At 40.2% G+C, this 20494-nt stretch overlaps 1 protein-coding gene across 2 annotated transcripts in view; it reads left to right on the forward strand.

The window, feature by feature from the left end:
- The first annotated feature begins 17272 nt into the window (after nt 1–17272).
- Nucleotides 17273–20494, forward strand: part of ELAVL4 (ELAV like RNA binding protein 4) — a 63798-nt gene continuing 60576 nt past the window's right edge. For both annotated transcript variants that reach the window (XM_075509280.1, XM_075509281.1), the window contains exon 1: nt 17273–17389. In XM_075509280.1, the coding sequence (XP_075365395.1) occupies nt 17273–17389 (117 nt within the window). The remainder of the gene's footprint in view (nt 17390–20494) is intronic.

Below are 20494 nucleotides of genomic sequence, written 5' to 3' on the forward strand. Positions count from 1 at the left end.
TGGGGAAATTAGTTTAGTTTATTACCAATCAAATCAGAGTAAGGTAATGAGAAAATAAAAACTAAATCTTAAAACACCTTACCCCCACCCCTCCCTTCTTCCCGGGCTCAGCTTCACTCCCAGTTTCTCGAATGGGGGCTGTGGTCAGTTCATCCCACCTTGTCTCTGCTGCTCCTTCCCCCTCACAGGGAGGACTCCACACACTCTGCCCCTGCTCCATCGTGGGGTCCCTTCCATGGCAGACGGTTCTCCACAAACTGCTCCAACATGGGTCCTTCCCATGGGCTGCAGTTCTTCATGAACTGCTCCAGCATGGGTCCCTTCCACAGGGTGCAGTCCTTCAGGAACAGACTGCTCCGGCATGGGTCCCCCGCGGGGTCACAAGTCCTGCCAGCAAACCTGCTCCAGCATGGGCTCCTCTCTCCACGGGTCCACAGGTCCTGCCAGGAGCCTGCTCCAGCATGTGCTTCTCACAGGGTCACAGCCTCCTTTGGGCATCCACCTGCTCTGGTGTGGGGTCCTCCATGGGCTGCAGGTGGAGATCTGCTCCACTGTGGACCTCCATGGGCTGCAGGGGACAGCCTGCCTTACCAGGGTCTTCACCATGGGCTGCAGGGGAGTGTCTGTTCTGGTGCCTGGAGCACCTCCTCCCCTCCTTCTTCACTGGCCTTGGCGTCTGCAGAGTTGTCCCTCTCACATATTCTAACTCCTCTCTCCAGCTGCTGTTGCACAGCAACTTTTTCCCCTTTCTTAAATATGTTGTTCCAGAGGCACTACCACCATCACTGGTGGGCTCAGCCTTGGCCAGCAGGGTCTGTCTTGGAGCTGGCTGGCATTGGCTCTGTCAGACATAGGGGAAGCTTCTAGCAGCTTCTCATGGTAGCCACCCCTGTAGCCCCCCTGCTACCAAAACCTTGCCACACAAACCCAATACAACTACTTGTTCAATTTGTTTATTGGTTCTTAAGCAGGTCTCCCACTGCCTTCGTTGGAAGGTCATTGTACACAATGGCACCCTCAGCACCATTTAAGGCTTCTGTTGTCTCTTTGTATTAGTAGAAGGCCACATAATACTATTTAACAGATACATTGGAGGTTAGTTTTGTGCCAACACTTGGCCTTTTCTTGTAAAAAGGGCCAGGGAGAGCAGTTGAGAACTTTTTAATAAAATTAAAGCAGTTCCCATTTTTTTATTTAAAAGCTTCAGAACAATATTGGAAACCTTAAACAAGAATGCTATTCTAGTGGTTGAGAAGCAGAACCTGCAACATATTCAAAGCAGAATTGAAATTGATAGTCTAATTTTACTATCCACACTGAGTGACATACAAAATAGTAAGGAAGCCTAAATGATGAAAAGTAAATTAGATTTTTAAATTAGGTAATGTTTGAAGATGTTAGAGTATTATTACATTTATTTTGTTGTTAATATTCTGAGATGTTTTAGGAAAAAGTAAGGAAAGATAGATCATACCAAAATAATTTAAATGACATTTAAAAAAAAATCAATTACAATGTGAGGCTTATTGCTATGCAGAGGAAGAAGCCTTTGCACAGAAATAAGCCTTTTGCTTTACTCCACCTATTTAACAGAAAAATGTAGACTCAGAGAAAGTGCATGTGTAGCTTTGGCAGTAGAGAAGCCTGGGAATGGTCTGAGGAGATGGAGATTCCTGCACCATTCCAGTTCAGCATTGCTAGTGAGATACATGGCACAGGCATGTATGTTTTTCTCTAAATTTTAAAGGTGTTTTGAAATGTAGTTAGCTTATTTAGGCATATACAGGACCAACTTTTTATATATTTTTATTTTGGTACAAAGAAAGAAATGCGTCAAATTTTAGAAGTTTAAAATGAATGACTTTTAAGTAAGATCTGTGCTATGGCATTAGTTAAGACTGCTTTACAGTTTCAGGATACCCTGATTTTGGAGAGGAAAAAAGATGACACCCTACAGCCATAATAGTCTGAAAGGTACAGGCAGGACAGCAATCCAGTGGTGGCCCTGCAGCCTCTAACTTCAGAAATGGGCATGGGAAAAACATTGCTGCAGGCAGCGAACTCTTCGTGGGTAGTTTAAGGGTTAGGTTGGGCTAATGTGTAGTCATATACCAGAACAGAGGATTTTTTAAAAGCCTGTCAATTTCTATTAAATGTGAGAGCGTATTTTGAAAAGTAGAATTTTGGTTCCACATAGCTGCAGAAGTAACTTCCTGAAAGATGGTTCCTGCTAAGATTTTGCTAAGCAGAAATAGTTGATGTGTGTCTCAATAGGGCATTGGGTTTCATGCCCACTGTGTTGGGGAGAGGCAGAAGTTGTTAATTGCAAATCACTTTGCTGTTTGCATTCTGGGATTGTGGGTGGGAATTCCTTTTTTACCTATTTTTGTTTTGCCTAGGTATACCTGGAGTTATTACAGCTGGGAGTCAGCAACTTTTTATTAATTTTCTAGAAATAGATGTGTAGCAAATAAGTTCTTAAATAACTCTAGGTTGTGTCAGCATTTTTCTTTGCTTGTTTCTATCAGCATTAACTGTTACTGTTCAAATCAGCCCAGTAACAGTTTTGAAGAATGGCAAAAGTAATGAGAATGGATGTATTTTCATGGAAGGGTAGTATATAAGAGGAAAGAAGTAAAACCTTAATATTGCCAGTTAGATTCCTATTATCTGTAACTGCTTTTTGGCCTTAAGGGAAGTTCATACCTAACAGTAAAATCTGTGTGAAATCGCATCATATTTTTATAGTGGTCTAGCTGCCTGGATAAAAGAAACATGCGGAGTATAGCGTTATTGATGTAGCAATGTATCAGGATCCATTTGTAGTAACTGTGAATTTGTTCAGGATGAATGGGGGAGTGTATAATAATTATAATTCTGGCCCTGTAAGAATAATACTATCCTAGGCAGAAAAGAAAGTGTCTCAAAACTAATGACAAAATATGCCTGTCATACAGAGTTAAATCTCTGTGGTGTTTTCTTCACTTTTGCTCAGTCCTTGAAGAATTTGGTTGGAAGAATCCTGCATTCAAACAACAAAGGAGTGCAAACAAGATGTAGGATTAAAGAGCAAGCTGAAAAATCATGACTAAACTCGGTAACAGTGACAAAATAATTGTGGTCACTTCTAATTAGCCTGTTTACTTCACAGTACCAATTCAGATTTTTCTATGAAAGTATATATGCTGGTGTTTTTTTAATTAGCTCTCCTTGATTTTTCTTACATATCTTAATTAAAAGTTTGGTTGTAGTTGTTAATTATGATGTACTTGTTTAGCCTTTTGTTTAGTCTTTGTTCTGTTCATGAATGCTGCCTTCGAACAGCATTGCTCTTACTCAAACATCTTGCATGATAGTTTTCCTTGGGGGTTATGGAAATGATAATCAGCCTTATGCTTGCTCTGTTTCCAGGTGCCAGTAAGAGACTCTTTGGAAACGATAGCTCAACAAACAGACATTCGTGTTCTACTGTGACCTAGTCCAGTTTGTCAAAGATTGAATTTTAAAGCATTAAATTGCTTATCACTAGCCTGAAATACTAGTGAGATCTTCATGTTTCCCCTTTGCTGGACTTCAGAGTTCTGGTTTCAGTGGGTTTTTTGGTGTGGAAAGAGGGTTACAGTGGAGGATCTAAATGTGTGTTGTACTTCATGCAGCCTTTTATATTTTATTTTTATTTGTATTTTCTCCCCAAACTGTTTGCAGCAAGTATAGCATAGAAGCACGGAAGACTCTTAACCTCTTGCAAAAAGAAATAACATGTCAAATATTACAGTATATTACTGGATTCAAAAAGCAATTGACTTGTGAACCAGGCTTGGTGAACCATTTTATTCACAATGTCTTTTCATTACTTATTCAGATAATTGATGCAATGTTTGAAGTCCCTGAAGTGCACAGAGGCATCTGCAATTTCATTGACATAGTAAACTATTTTTAAAAATAATGTACTTCTGTATTTTCACAATAGAGAAAATATGCAGCCTTTGTTTCCATAATGATTTAAAGTTAATGCATGGGAGATTGGGTTTGGGATTTCCATAAATTAAGGATTTCTCCCACCTTTCAACAGTTGGGTTTTAGTACTGAAAAAACAAGTGTAGTGTCTGTGGGTTTTGTATGACTTCAGTAAAAATAAGTGTTCTGGTGCTTCCCCTGATTATAAGAATTAATAATAAACAGTATTATTTATAAAACTACTGATAGTTCTGCAGTTTAAGAATACATCGAACAGATGCCTCTTATTGCCATCCACTTCAGTATGTTTACTGGTGCTTCATACAGCCTAGGTCATATTCTTGTTTTCGTGTTTCTAAGTGCTGCTATAGCCTCTTCTGTCTGAATGCAGTCAGCTGCTCCCTGATTTGGTTTACATGCTCTTAGTGTCTCCCTCGGGTTCTCTCCATTCACCCGTCTTTCACAACAGTCTCTGCAAGCTTTGTTAATCAGCTCATCCATTTGCATTAGAAGGTTTTTTCCCAGTGCAAGAAAAATTGTTTGCACCCCTCACTGCTTGCTGTCATTCCTTAGTTTGGAGCAAATCTGTCCCTGCTTCCTAGTTTATTATCAAATTTATCACTTGCTGCACTTCTAGATAAAGCCACACTTTTCTGTTGGTTTTTTTGCATGTGTGTCCATCTATGTTATCTGGCCCCTTGCCTGCCTTTATAAAAAAAAAGCTTACTTTTTCTTCTTGATTGATTTCTTCCACTTGGCTCCTTTCATTTTCTTCACTGACTAGTAGTTTTGTCACTTCTGGGATTTCATGCACTATTTCCAACACAGTTGACTTTATTTGAACCATTGTCCTCCGTACTTCTGTGCAATGTATAGCTAAAGAGTCTTTGCATCTTGTTGTTGTTCAAGTTTGTATGCCCTTGTTTTTTAGGCCTTTTTCAGTTAGGCACACTGGCTTGCTATAAAATAAGTATCTATGTGCTGATGCTTTCTTATAGGTAATACATAAACAGTGGATTTCCTGACTTTCCCAACAAGCATGTTCACCGTATATCCTTCTGTGTTTACTTTCTCTTACAAACGCATAATTCCAAATTTCTTTCAGTAAGTGTTTTTACACCCCAATTCATGCATTTTGACATCCTTGCCACTTTCTTTAGTTGCAGTAACCTCTGTGAAGCTACCTTTGGCTAAGCTGTTACTCGTAGCTTATGCAGAACCCCAAATTCTCTAAGGTATATAAAAATGATTTTCATAGAAATACTTTTATTGGAGGAGCTTTCTAGGTCAAAAGAGAAGGCCTGGCACCCTTGGGGCAAAGAAAACTTGCCCATCTCCTGTGTGTGTTGCCCACTAAAATTTCAAAACCTCATCTTCCTGGAAGGAGTCTCCTATCAGATACAGGATCCTAAAGCCCACCCTCTGCTGTAGACCTAGCTGTAGGTTAAGGAAGATTTACCGTACTTCCTCATGCATGCCAATTTATGGGACTAATAATACCCTAGCTAACCTGCTTCAGCTTGTTAAGGTATATGATGAGTTACCTGGTGGCTGGCTGTGTGCAGTTTCTGTGGGTTTGCAGATGGGTGGCTGCTATGCTGCTTTGGGGGATGTGCAAACAGAGTATGGTTGTGCTGTAGAGCTGTATTAAGCACCCATGGCTTTGCTAGAGAGGTTATTACTGTTTCTAGATCTGAGATTAGCAAGCTTCATTTGCAGAAGTTTTGATATAAAGCTGATGTGATACAAAGCTGGTCTGATACTCAGACTCCTGTTTCCAGGTCTGTCACTTGCCAACAGTTTTTAATTGTTGCTCCTTATTCAAGTAGCTATGTTTTTGAATAGTTTTTGTTTGGTTTTGTTCCTAGTTTTCTAAGGGAAGTCCTTATCCTATCCTGCTTAATAGCTTTCTAACCCACTGGCAAATCTTGAATGGATGACAGAAAGGTGGAAGTTTCAAAGATGCTCAACTACTACAAGCTTTGCAAAATCAAACATCCCAGAAAAGCCTTAATTTGAGCTCATCCCTTTGATAGAAGGGAATTGCACAGCAGCAGAACTGAATGCTGAAACCTTAGAAGCATTGCTTCCATGGGACAAGGTTCCCACTAGCAGGGGGAGATTTTTTCCCATGCTATGATAAGACATTAAGCACTTTGTATTATACACTTACTGACATCCTAGGTGGCATCTCATAGTCCAGGCAATTTACTTTTTGGTTGAATTGAGATGCCTGTTGTCTGTTGGTGTTTGCAATACTAGCTTTTCTGTTAATGTACTCATTGCTGAATTCAACTGCTTTAAGGAAAACATCAGCTTTAATTATGTCTTTGAAGAGTCATTCAAATCCCTCTCCTTGTGAGTTTCCTCTCACTCAGTGCTCCATGCTGTGGTTTGTACTTGGCTCACTGGAGCCCATCTCAGGCTGTCATGTAAGCAGAGAGCTCATGGCAGCACTGGGACTGCTCTCTGCATCTGTACTTTGACATGGCGGTGGCCAGGTGAAATTAATACAATAGATGAGAGTGGTCAAGGAATCAAAGATGAGAAGAGGTTGGTAGAGAAGGAAAACATGGCATTTCCTGAAGTTGGTAGCACATTGAGCAGATTGGTTTGGGTGGTTTGTCTTGCTTTTTTCTAACCTCAGGAAGGGTGCAAGGTATTTGTTGACCAGAAAGCAGATTCTGGAAGAATGGTGTGCCTAGAAAGAGATGACTAAACCTCAACTTGCAGAAGGATGTCTTGGACATGACTGCATGTTTCACTCGGTGCTGGGATGTATCCGTACTGTCTTGTAGTCCCTCTGACCTGCAAAAATTGCTGTGTAGGTTGCTCCTGCAGGACTCAGTGAAGGGATCTGAGTCCTGAGTAGGGCCTGTGTGTAGGTAGGAAGAACCTGCAGGAATATCTACCGGGCAGTGTATAGTAGATTGTCTTAGCAGATGTATGATGGAGAAGGAGCAAGAAGATCAAAAGCAACAAATACTGTATATTTGCAATGCAATTCCATGTCATGCTGGGCACTTTCCAGTCCATCAAGTAATTTACACTGGCTGTGAATAATGTCAGGAGGTTTTATTCTTTCACATGATTTGTGAAGCTTCTCTTCTTCCCAGTAAGTCAGAGTCCTGTGATATCTTAACACTAACAGGACAGCCAAATTTCCCACTTCACCAATGGGACCTTAGGAAGAAGAGAAGTTGCCACTCCACATCTCCCGCAGCTGGCAATGTGACTGGAGGGGTGAGAAATTTGCTTTCTAGCCCAGATATCTTCCTCTGGCAGCAGAAAGGAAAGAAACTGATGCCAGTCTTCTCTCGTCCTCTGCTGCTGGTATGTGGGGGAAGATATTAAGGTCAGCCCCAGGCTCCGTGTGCTGTGGCAGCGTAGGTTGTTCCCTTTACACAGATGGCTTAAGCTAATGAGAGTACATTGCTGAACAGAGTTCTGAATCAGGGTTATTAACACCCAGAACTAACTACCCTTTATGGAACCACATAGTTAAAAGAAATCATCTGTAATACTATGTAGTATCTGTAATGTAGTCTCTCTATGTGTATCTGTAATACCGCATGTAGTACGGACAGATACTTTTTGGATCTGTGTGCACATCGGTGCAACTAACAGCTCTTACCTTACAAATATTTACAACTGTCAAAAATCCCAACCCTATACTCAAGAGATGTATTATTGGAGATTTCAGCTGGAGGTATGCAGTCTATTGTCTGTTTTTCCATCCACTTTCTCAAGGGTAAAGAGGTGTCCTTACAAAGTGAAAGGCTGGGTTTTTCCCCTCCTCTGTGCCCCAGCCCTGAGCTTAAATGGAGCACCGGGACTGGGGTGGTGGAGGAGGAGGAGGCTGCTGGTGGGACTGGTCAGGGCACTCAAGACCCAGGAGCACACCTGGTAGTGGCGTGGCCCCAGGTCTTCCTCCTTGCTTGATGCCTTGAATCTCCTGCTGCTCTCTGCAGATCATTCTGCTGGAAACCTGTTTGAAATTTTGCCAGGTTATGTTGCTTATGTAGTGTTGAACAATGCATTTGGGATCCTTTTGTGATACGGGACTGTCATCGGCTGATGTGCTTTTTTCTCCTTTCTGTTAACCAGTCAGCTCTGATGCTCAGCAGTCATGCTTTAACAGAATGGTTAGGCTGAGCTTCTGGACAGGATAGGAAAGTGCTGATGAGCAAATTGGGTACACCAGAGCATCTGGCCTGTCCATCTTAATCTGAACCTTACAAGCAGTCTCTTGTGTAGAAATTGTGAAGTTTTTTCTGGCTGCTAAAATAGCTGAATAAAGTAAAGCCTTCATTAAGCTTGATTGCAGTGTTTTTAAAATTATTTCTGTCAGGGTCTTGTGGAAGCATTTGGAGTAAGATACTACTATGTACGCTTACACGATGTTTTTCCCAACATTCATTTTTAGTATCTGGCCTTATTTTTGTTTGCGTAGTTGATGTGGCTGTATCTGCGAAATAGTATTTTTCCTTCATTCATTACTTAAAAGCTTATGAAACATGTGCAATCGTGTCTAGTTTTGACAGATTTTTTAATAAATTACTGTTATGATCTTATGATACAGAAGAAAATGTTGGCCCTGCTTTCCACATGGAAACAGCAAGTGATGAGATTCAGGGAGTTCATTACTTGAGGAAATTTTGCATCTGTCAGCAACATGTGCAGAGCCACAGTCTTTATGGAAGTTTTCATAGTCTGTGGCATCATGGGCACAGGCCATGTGTATGGAGGCTCTTGATGATGAAGGCTGGAGTCTTGAACTTAAGTCAAGTGATGCTAGTGGAACGAGCAAAATAAAACATCTGGTGTGTGTAACCTGGGTTGCTGAGGAGTGTTCTGTGCTAGTCGGAGCTTCAAGCATTGTAGTCTTCGTGCCCTAGAATATGGCAGCTGAGAATTGACAAAGGCAGCAATAGATAAGGCCATGTCAGGGATAGTCTCCAAACCAGCTGAAGAGGGTGACTTCCTGAACAGATGATAGCACCTAAATAATTGGCCTCCCTCTCAATGTTGACCATCTTCCATTTACCAGTGAGGTCAGTGGGAGCAATTGGTTAATAGTTTCGTTGTGTCTGAAATTTAAATAGTGCCATTAACCTAAAAGGTCATGAGCTGAAATTTCCACTACCAAACCACATCATTTTGTGGTGTGCACCTATACCATCTGATATTTTGACAGAAAGCAAAAGATCATCCAGGCAGTAGAAACTAAAGGAAATGATGTGGGGAAAGAGACGATACAGACATGCTGTAGGGATTTTGTTGGTTATTGCCAGCAGTTGAAATTTTCTTTGTAAAATGTTCCATAGCATTGCTGATCTCTGGTTTTCCTTTACCCATAGAAGTAGGACCTCTACCACAGCAGAATTAAATGGTGTCAAAGAAGAGATTAGATTTTTAAAAGTAAATATGTTCTTTGCTCACTAGGTGTATGTTAGCTACCTGTGCTCTCTTGAAACATTTTTTTGAAGTGAATTTTTTTACTGGATGCATGCTCCTGTAGGCATTGGGGCTATGGAAAATGTTAAAAATAGAGGCCTGCTTTGTTTATTAGGTGAGTTTAAAGTTCCTTCATTGTTCAGTGTCAGAAGAACAATTAAGTTTTATCTGAGCAGAGCAGGGTGTCCCTAGGTGCAGGTTACAACGTATCCAGTGATACTATTAAAAGAAAGATCGTTTGTTGTTGCATTGGGGAATCCTTATAAAACATCAGGAAAACTGCCTGGAAGAATATAAATGTGTTCAAGCAATGGAATGAAATACTCTTAAACTGCAGGGTGATGGCCTGTAGCTGGATAGGTTTTCAGAGTAGCTGTTTTGATGTGATCGTTGCTTTTCCCAACAGTCATAAATTGGATGTACTGGAACCCATTTTTTTCTCGAGGCTTCTGCTGTTTGGAGTTACAGCCCAGAATCAAAGCTTCTGTTAGGAAAGAGAGAGCACCTAGCCTAGAGTTTGTAAAATAAACCTTGGTGTGTTTTTTCTTTTGATAAGATGCATATGTGGCTTATGTCCTTCCAAAGATGTTAGGCTTTTCCCATGTACAGACCAACATAGTCTTGCAAGATTTGCTTTGTGTGGCTGTTACAGGTGCGTTTAGTGTTGGCATTGTGTCTCGGTCTGTCATCTGGTTCCCTGGAGTGTCTGAAGCTTGCCTTCCTTGAATTGCTACTCGTACTTAAGAATGGCTATGCTGAGTTACACCAAAGATCGCACTGTGGTGGTAAGAGCCCCCAGGGTGGCTGAAGTTGACGTAAACTTGCATCTAGGTGAGCATCAACTGGAGACCATCTGCCTTGGTCACCTGGTCAACCCGTGGTGGGATTGGTCTGACCAAAGATGGACTTTCTGCCTGAGCTAGGCTCCCTTGGTGGTCACTGGAGATCCGCTTACTGCGTAGCCAGTGAAGTCAAGAGCATGATTTATCTTGCTCTAAAAGAGCTTTCTAAAGTAGGACAGGTGAATTGTGCCTTGGAAGTGACCATTTCCCATAACTGCTTGTAACCTTAAGTGAGGTAGTCATCCATGCTACCCCAGGACTGGTAGAGCTCATCCTGTCATGTACAGTTTTTGTCCACAGCCTGGAAAAAACAAAAGCAGCCTGGCTAATTCTTTACCTCTTTTTTTTACCTGCCTATTGAGTTAGAAGTCAGTCTGAAGTAGTGAAGAAAACGTGCTGCCTGTGGCTATGGAAGAGGCAGTTCAGAGAAGAAGTAAACTTGCTCTTGGGTGCTAACTTGCCAGCTTCTCCAGCTCAGCTGTACAGATCTCTTGAAACCCAAACACCAAATACGTATTTCTTAGTAATTGTAACCAAAGTCATTTTATAGGAAGCTTAGCCTTCAGACAATTTTTGTAGCTGCTAGCATATTTTGAATGGGTTTCTTTTTAAAAAAAAGTGCTAAAAATACCCATTGTTCTTCATCTGCCCTACTTTAAAGGAAGCTAAAAATCGTCTGCTAAGATATGTCTGACATTTTGCAAAGATGAGTTTAAAGAAAACCATAAATGCACATGGAAATCTGAGAATTGAGTAGGAAAACCTTAGGGCTTCCTGACCAGAGTCGTCCAGATCCCAAGACACTAGCTCCATGAACTGTAGAGAGGAAGGAGAGGAGCCACAGATGATTTTTTTAGTTGCCATTCTTTAGCCCCTTCCTGCTTGTTGGTATGGAGGGTTCAGAGTTAGCATTGGTCCTTTCTTAAATACTGTCTGCTCTGTTTTTTCTACCTGTTACCCTCTCTGTATTTTACCTTCTTTGTTTTCCTTATTATAAAATCGTCATTTCTGTAATCTAAATTATACACTAAAGAGTTGTATGACCCATGCTCAGGAGGGAGCTGTTTATCCCTGAGTTTTGGGGTACCTTATTGGGGCAGCTTATTTAACCCTTGTTTCTCAAAGAGTAGAATAAAATGGATTTATACAGGAAGCTTCTCACATGTCTTGAGACTTGCAGATACAAGTGTAAGCTTTGGAGCATGAGGCAAGCTTGATTTATTTAGTTAAGCCATTTTAAACTGTCTTTTCTCCTTTTAAGCACCCTGGGTTTGGGAATAGGCTGCACGATAGGGTTGACCCAGATGTGATTGTGAGATTTTTTTTATATATGAAATTGTAATACTTATTTACATTCTGCCTACTGTTACTAAAATACTCTATGTAAGTGCCAGCTGTTCTAACGAGAAGTAATTGGGGCAATTAATAGCTCTTGACACTTTTTATTGTCTTTATTTGCTTTTGTATCTTCCCTGGTTCTGCATCCTTCCTGTGTAATTGCAAGTTGCAGGAGACATAACCCTTCTGCACGCTGCTCGTCGGTCTGCTTTGATTCCTGCTGTACCTCTTTTCTGATCCAGCCACCTCACACTCTTCCCCAGATCTTTTTCTGATCGCTGTCTCAAAGCTTGGAAACATCAGCACATTAATCCCCCTTTCAGGTTTTTATTTTTGTTCTTGTTATTGATATTACTTGGCCTGAGTGCAAGGTGTATAGCACACTGTATTACAGATTGGTTTAAAGCAAATCCATCAACTTTTCTAAAATTAGGCAATGCTGGTTGAAAGACCCTGTTCACATTTTTTATTTTGTGCTCATACATAGGCACATTAAAAATGGCTGAACTCATGTAAATCTCCCTGTTAAGTCTAGACTTCTTCAGTGTCTAGGTCCTTTCATTATTTACAAGTAAATACATTTTAAAAATGCAGTCATAAATCTTTGAAAACATCTTCATTTGTGCTCAGTTGAAACTTTACTAACTGTATTATACAAAATTGACAGCAATGTAGAAATATTTTAACTCTCTCTGTAGGTAGAGTTGAATTCTGCTTGTAGTGATAGGAAAGCAAGCTGTAGAATTTAGGATGTCTGATGTTGAATACAAGTTTTGATATCTCTAAATTTAAAGGGAAGAAAACAAATTCAGGGGACTGAAAGCATTGAAATGTATATTCCTGAGCCAAAAAGTAAAAGAACTGGGAAGGGGGGGAAGAATTGCTGGTACCTCTTATTGCTGTATTAACATGTTTACCTAGCATATATGCTGCCTTTTGCTTTTCAGTCTTGCAGCACTGACTGGGGGGGTCTTTAAAATATATTGAAAATTGGCCAGGCAAGTAGTACTTGCTAGTGGATGTGACCAAGTGCTGTGTTTTGCAAAGCATTAGTTAGGAGCTGGGAGATGAGCATGGAGCCAAGGTGCCAACAATGTCGCTGGCTGTCGGACGTGCTGGGAAGGTGCTGAATCATATTCTCCAAACCCTTCTTGCATTGTAGCAGAGATGCTGGCCCACCTCCCTGGTTGGCCTGTACCCTGACATTCACAGGAAACCTTTACTGAGGTTATTCACTGGTATACATGCATGCCTAAATCTGCGTGAATGCCCAGCTTTCAGTTTCAAAAATGAGGATGTGGTTCCTATCACTAAGACCTCTCTTGCCATCAGAGCTATTTACATCTATTCATTTTGTTACCTCTGTGCTCTGGCGTGCCCTGGAGAGTTTTGTTCCAGTCTCCCAGCGTTCAAACATAAGTATCCACAGTGGGATTTGCAAATACACACGTCTTCAGAAAATTGGTGTGTGATACTTAGAGCAGCTATGCAGCATCCAAATTACACATCTCATAAGTCATGAAAAAGAAAGTGGGCAAGCAACATTAAATAGCATATTTGTGCAAAAGCAGCTGAAGTGTGATTTCTGTGGGAACTGTGACTACTTGCCTAAGCTTCATGTATCTAAATTCCTCATTTAGGTTTGTAAGTATATAGGAGGGGACTTTGGGTTTGCATCTAGTGTCTTTTCATTCCAGACCTCTTTAAGGAGCTAGATCTCTTAACTATGCTTGTTTGATTTTTTTTTTTTCTTTCTGGACACAGATCAAAAAGGTGATAATTTTTGCAGGTAGATCTGTGGCATATTTAATTTCCCCAGCATCAGGAGGAATCTCAGTGCACCAGATAGTACATTGATTGCATCAGCAGCAGAGCTTGTACAGCTTGTCTGGGGGGTCCACAGCAGGGGCAGAAGAGGAGGCAGGGACAGGTTCCTGTGTTTCCAAGAGGATCATCAAATAAAAGAAACTAATAAAAGCTCCAAACCATGTCAGTCATCTTTTTCACCTACTATTTCCTCAAAAATTGTATGATATTTCAGCCTTTTTTGTGGGTAATGTTCGATTATCATGACTTACGTATTTTGTAGTGAAACCTTAAAAATTTCCCTCGTCTTTTCCTCAAATATATGAATTCACTAACCTTAAAGAGCAGTTGCCTGAAGAACATTTTTTCAGTGTTGTGCAATGTTACAGTCTCGATCACCCACTCCTGCTTGATTTCCACAGGGTAGTTGGTAGGGTGTTTTATTTGCTGGTTGTTTCTAAACTATTCAGTAGCTAAACAAACTATGTTGTTATTTATATGTACACTTAATTGTAAGCTGTTCAAACGGGGGGAAAACCTTACTGTATAGGTAATTAACCTGTTTAGCCATTGTTTTTCCCTCTACCCCTGGTCCATCCCATCCCCTGCACATATGTACAAAGAAGGGCAGTCTGCTTAATTGGTCTGATTATTTTTTTTCTTTCTGTTCTCTTTCCTGAAGTCTGACTTTGGGTTAGGTGCCATGAACAATTTGGCCCTAGCTTTTCCACCTGAGTTTGTGACTTTCAGCATCACTGAATTGCATGTTCAGCTTTTCACATTTTTGTGACATTTCATGGATGGTTTTAAAATAGGTCACTTCTCTCTATGTACATTCGTAAGGGGTTTGCACCCCTTCATGTTCCCTTTTTCTTCTGTTGCTCCTTTTTAGTTAGTCATGCAGTGAATTTGGTGGTGGTATAGATGGTGGAGGATATTTTAAATTATTGAGATCTGCTGATGAAAAGGCTCTGTGTGAGCTCAGTGTTGTTAAAGATAGTGTTGATGTGCTATCTTGAACTGGAGACTATTTCCGCAGAGGTTCTTGAATTACTGCATAGGGCAAACCCTAGTGCTTGCATTGTGTAATGTCCTTTCCCAGCCCATTGTCGTGTATTAAATCATTTTGTAGTTCAAATCCATCTCTTACTCTCGCATGCATCTCCTTTGTTCCTCATCCACCTGCACCCTCCCATCTGTCAAACAACAAAATACTCCTTGATCAGAATTAAATATTAACTTTATGATAGGAATGTCTTGGAAAAGAATAACAGTTCTAGGCATAAATGTTTAGTCCTCTGGAAGAGTGGAAAATGCCAGGTTGTAGTTCACAGGCAGCAGCATTTAAATGGTTTGCTATAATCATATTAGGATAGAATTAAACGCAGTTCTTTATTTTGTGCTGCAGTGAAATAGGGCTGTTACTGATCATTTTCTCCTCCCTCTTGCTTTGATGATTAGCATGAAAACTCAAGCAGCAAAAATTACAGGAGTTCTGCAGCAGCGCACAGAGAAACTGGTGTGAGAGGGTCTGAGTTGGAGTTTTGTGTCCTTGTACATGAGAGCTCTGGTGCTTTCCTAATAGACTGAAAATGAGACCACTGCTGCTTTACAAGAGGTCTGTTCCAGCCACATTGCTCTACAGCTTGGCAGATGGTGGCATGTGAATGGTTTCATATTGATTGGATGGGTTTGCCTCGGGGTAAGAGGAGTGTGGGTCCTTAAAGATGCAATTCTAGATTTTTTTCTTTTTATTTGGGGGGAAAAGAAGTATATTTATAAAACACTTCTCTTTAAATTAGAGGAGTGTGTGGTAATCAAAGCACTGAAGTTACCTGGAAATAAAAAGTCCTTAAATAGATTATCACAAAGACCAAAAAGCCAAGAATACTTATTTACTAAATGATTATGTTTTTACATTAGAAGAAAGTGACACTTTTAATTAGTGTTCAAGGCATATGGTGAATGAGAAAATAAGCTTATTTCATGCAAACAGAAATCGATGCAAATAACCTTTCTCCTCATATAAAAAGGGATGACTTGAAACTCAATACATATTCAAGAAGGTTAAGTCATTACTGCATCACTTTAATATTAGTTAAAGGCCAACAAAGAAAATCACTACTCTGCATATACTTACTCAGCAAGGATTGCTATAAATGAAAGAATTAGGTGATGGTACTTTGTAGGTGATAAATCTGAAGAAGCCCTTGTCCATATAATGCACTTATTCTTTACCCTCAGTAAATAACCTTTTGGGTTCTGCCTTAGCACAGGTAGTTGCCAGAGATGCCTTAATTCTCCAGTGATTCATCCCAGCTGGTAAAGATATTTTGTGATGCTCTTTGTTTATTGTTCTTTCTCACACCTCTGTTTTGTGCTTCAGCCTTGTAAATGTTGTTTGTAAATCCTTTGGTATGAAATGACTTTTCAAATGTGTCTGTACAGCACCTAACACAAAGATCCCAATCTCATTCAAGCCTCTGGGTGTTGCTGTAGAGCACTGAGTGAATTCTTTTCTTTTTTTTATAGTAATAGAAGTATTCCTTGAGGTATTTGACCTTAAATAAAGTGCAAAACAAAAACTTAAATAGCTTGCGGACATGTAGGAATGGGGACAGTTTGATAATTTAGGAGACTTGGGTGCTGTTGAAAACTGGTTCCTTTCCCTGTATTTCAGCCTTGTGCTCTGTGTGCAACAGCGGTTTCATAAATGAACTTAAGCCAAAATACGTCATAGCAGTATCTTATCAAGTTGTCTTCAAATTTGCTTGAAGGTATAGTTCATATTTTCTAACACTCTACCCACATGTGAATTATTGACATGCTGAATTTTGGTTCCGTGAAAGAACACTGTCGTGCTGAACTTCATGCTAATTTTGTTTCTTCTGCAGTACACACCATTTCTATGGGCGTGCTTTCCCTTTTAATTACACTTTGTTCTCAGAACTGATTGGATTTTATCACTTAGTTAATTTTTGCTGAATGAAATGCTCCTGTATAAATTTTAAGGTCCCCTGAAAAAAAAAAATCAATGGTGAAAGTTAAGTGGTTTTAGGGTTTTTGTGGGGGGTGCTTGTTTCTGGGGAGGAAAGGGCATAAAACAGCGCAAAAATTTTTTTTTTCCTCCTGCTTGGTAAGTGTAGAGGGGATTTATGCTGTATATCACAATCAGCAGCTATTCCAAGAAAAATCTTTAAGATGGTTACTTGAATCTGTGTACACTGCCCACCTGGTGGTTATGGAGTGAACTGTTACTTTAAAGAATAGTTTAAACAACAGCCATGTTTGGGGCAGGCTAATCTTGCAAAGAGAGCAGTACATATAACAGGAGTCTACAGTGTGATAAGGGGAAAATTCAGCTCACTGACTAGATGTTTTAATGTGCGAACTCTAGGGAAATAACATATTGACTATTCTGTTGTGCGCAAGAAAATTGAAGAACCCTTTGCAGACAGAGGGCTTGCAAAGGATTCTTTCTGTGTCTCTTAACCAAAATCTGTGGCAAGATGTTTGAAATCAGCAGGACGCTTAATGCTGCTTTGTTAAATAATGAGGTAATATTTTGTCACTTTTTCTGGGCAGCATCTGTTTTTTCTCCTTTTTCATATGTTTGTGAAGGATTCAGTTTAATCTTATGAAAGTAAGAGCTTTAAAAAAAAAAATCATTCTTCAATTTATTATTTTTTCCTTTTGATGCTTTTGGAGAATTGGGTTGTCTTTTATTTGCGGTTTCAATCGGCTGCTGTTGCCTAGGACATTATGCCACGTAAGGCTTCTAAACTGCACAGAGTAGGTAGTTATTAACGCTGAATTGGCTTCTGGTATAGTCCATCTGGGCTCTGTATGAGAGAGCTTGCTAGCGGCTACTGATGCTAAGATACCCGCAACCTTTGGGATGTATGCGTGGTGGAGAGGGGCTCAGTGATATGAGATCACTTCTTTTAAGGGAAACTGTCATTAATGAGTCAAGAAACTGCTCATTTATGGTAAGGAGAGGGAGGGGGGGCTGGGAAACAACCCTGTGATTTCATTTTGATATTGGATTAGCTGTTTAAGACAAGTTTCTTTTTGTGGGGATGGAAGATTGCATTAAAAATATGCTTTGCTCAGGGGCTTGCTGGCTGGTGCTGGAGAGACTGTATTGAGAATCCGATGCTTTACAAATGTCACAACCATGATGTGGTGGTCAGTCCCTCACCCTGAAAGATAAATGGTACTATTGGAAACATGAGAATAAGGTTGACTTTTTCAACAATAGGATTCTGCCTTTGTCTTTACAGAGAGAGGCCTCTGAGGACATTTGAGCGTTTGTTTTAGTGTTCCTCGGAAAGACTGCATGTGTGGGGTGGTTTTTGGGAAAGTGGTCAGTGTGCAGAGTACCTGGATTTATAGGCGGATAAGATAGCTAATTTTTTGGTGGAGCAGCGTGCAATTATTGTTTCGGAAAAATGGCTGAATCTTTTGATATGCATAACGAATTTATAGGAACAAAGTAGGCTGAAGTTGCAAAGACTTAAAAATAATTTCTGGATGCCTTCTACGGTGTTATTAACCCCTGAAGAGACCTTAAGTAAAAATTTGCATTACAAATCTAACTTTAATATTCGATGTATATTTGCACAAGAATGTATGGTAATATACTAGCTCTGTAGCACTTTGATGCCTGTGTGTTCAGTCTAATAGGTCACTTAAATATTTGAGTTAGGAAATCTATCTTATGAGCTAGTTTAATCTTCACTAGTTTTTACCAAGCTACAAATGTGCTCAAAAAGATGCATGGTGAGAGAAATCCTCTGCAGCCTTTTACATTGTTCATATTTTAATTCAGTTCAGTGCTTATTTCACAAATAGATTGTATGATGTCTTTTAAATGCGATTTTTCTCCTTGCTTGGTCTGTATGTAGCTAGATTTTATAAGCTTACTATATTTCATATGTTTTATTGGTGTGTTTAGTCTGTGTGTGTGTTTGAGTGTGTCTGTGGTTGAAAGAAATTTAAAATGTACAGAATGCCAGTTCAGAGCTTAGCAGTTTGGAGGGCATATTAATACTTAAAAAAAACCCCAAACTTCTAGAACAATGATTATCTGATTACACATTTTTGAAAATGGTTTTGGTGGTTTGTAGCCAGGTTTTCTTTCTCCAGGAAAGAGCTAAGTGAGCTTATAACATGGCCCATCCTAGCTTTCTCTGTTTTAGCTCTTATGCTTAAAAACGCTTGCAATGATACTGAATTTTTAAAAAACATATTTGGCTGTTGAAATGAATGTGTGAATGGTAAAACTAAATGATTCCTATGTATGTTAATAGTGATACTCGGTAGCTTTAGTTGAGATGAATGTAAATTCAAGGTTAGTTGCAATTACAGGATGCCATGCCTTGTTACTTTGGCCAAAACATGCTTCAGGAAAATAACTCCAAGTAAGAGGAAAATAACTCCAAGTAAGAGAAAGAAATTAATGCTTCCTAACTTGTGAGAATTTTTAATGAACTTGCCGTGGTCAGGAGAGGGTAAAATATTAATGTTTGGAAGTGAAGTTTTGTTAGTTTGTCAATGGCAGCAAGTGGAGGATTAATGAGTGTGCATTGTTAAGTTAAGCACGTTCCTCTCTAAGGCTGGGGAAAAAAAAATTTCTTTTAAATGCCCAAAGTTCGCTGTCGTTTTATTTCCTGTAGAGCTGAAGAATAATGAAGTGAGGTGGTGAAATAATTCTGAAATGCTACTGTCGTTCAGGGGGAGTGCTCTGATAAATAGGTGTCTGCTGTGCCTCAGACAGCGTCAAGTGGCAAAATATCAAACCCACTTCTAAAAATACGTATTTTAAAAAACCTCACAGGGCCAAAGGAAGGAGAGATGGGTTGATTATTAAAATCAATAGTACCTGAAAATAAATGCAGCTTTAAATGCATGTCGAAGTGCTTTTGTTGTGCCTTTAAGCCTAGAGGCAGATCATTAAATATGCATTTCTCCGGAAAGCAACTGTCGAAAAAGATAAGGTAGTTAAAATACGCCGGACCTGGGAGCTGGGCGTGCAGGAGGTAAGAAGATGTAGGCACTGAAGCATGGCCGAGGTATGACATCGCTGCGGCCGAGGGCTCCTGCGTCGGTGGGGTGGGAAGAGGTAAAAAAAAAAAAAAAGAAAAAAATATACAGGGATGCGTGTTGTTTCTTCAACCGGGCCTTAATTACTAGATACAAGCAGCAGTTCAGAAATCTGGTCTCTGTTGTTGTAGAGGTCACCGAATCATTAACATTGTCAATCTGGCAGCGGCTAATTTCAATAGCACCTGATGTCGCAACGCCTCCCCGCGCGGCGGCGGCCAATCAGCGCCCGCCCGCCGCTGACAGATGGCGCCATAAATGGATGTAAAGGGGCGACGCCGCCAGCCAGTTCCAGCAGGGCTGCGCGCCGCTCCGCCCGCCGCCGCGGCTGCCGCACGGGGACCGCCGTGCCCGATTTTTGACAAAAAGAGAGAAAATAATATCCTATTTATTCTTATTTATTATTATTATTCTCGCTGCACAAACGTCTAGCACTGTGCTTTGTGGATCTTTAAGAAATAATAATAAAAATAATTCCCTGAAACCTTAGCAAATCTGTAGAAGAGTTGAAGCCTTTCAAGACCCAATATTTGCCATTAAGAATGGTTATGGTAGGTATTAGTAGATTTAAAATCTGATCGTAGCGGGTTTATATATAGAGGTAGATATAGAAGCTAACATACAGATTTTCCCCGAATCTGCATCATTCTCAGTCTGTGTTTTCACATGAATTTAGTTTTCTGCTACTGATTTGTTTGTACATGATCTCTCCCTTTTCCCCCTCTCCCTTTCTCTCTCTCCCCCCCTCTCGCTCTCTCTTTCATGTTTAATGTGTGCGTATCCTTTAATAAAGGATGTACTTTGTCATTTTAAGGTAATTGCGATTTCTCTCAGAATAAAGAAAAAAGCTCATTTCTAATGCAAGGCTGGTATGTGGCTAACTGAAATGCAAAAGGAAGAAGAGGCTTTTTTAAGTGGTGGAGGGGGGGGAGTTAATTTCCACATTGACATTTTGGAGATACAAATGCAGAGCAAAATCCTGGGGGGGG

This window comes from Mycteria americana, chromosome 7, assembly GCF_035582795.1.
Source record: "Mycteria americana isolate JAX WOST 10 ecotype Jacksonville Zoo and Gardens chromosome 7, USCA_MyAme_1.0, whole genome shotgun sequence".
NCBI lineage: Eukaryota > Metazoa > Chordata > Aves > Ciconiiformes > Ciconiidae > Mycteria > Mycteria americana.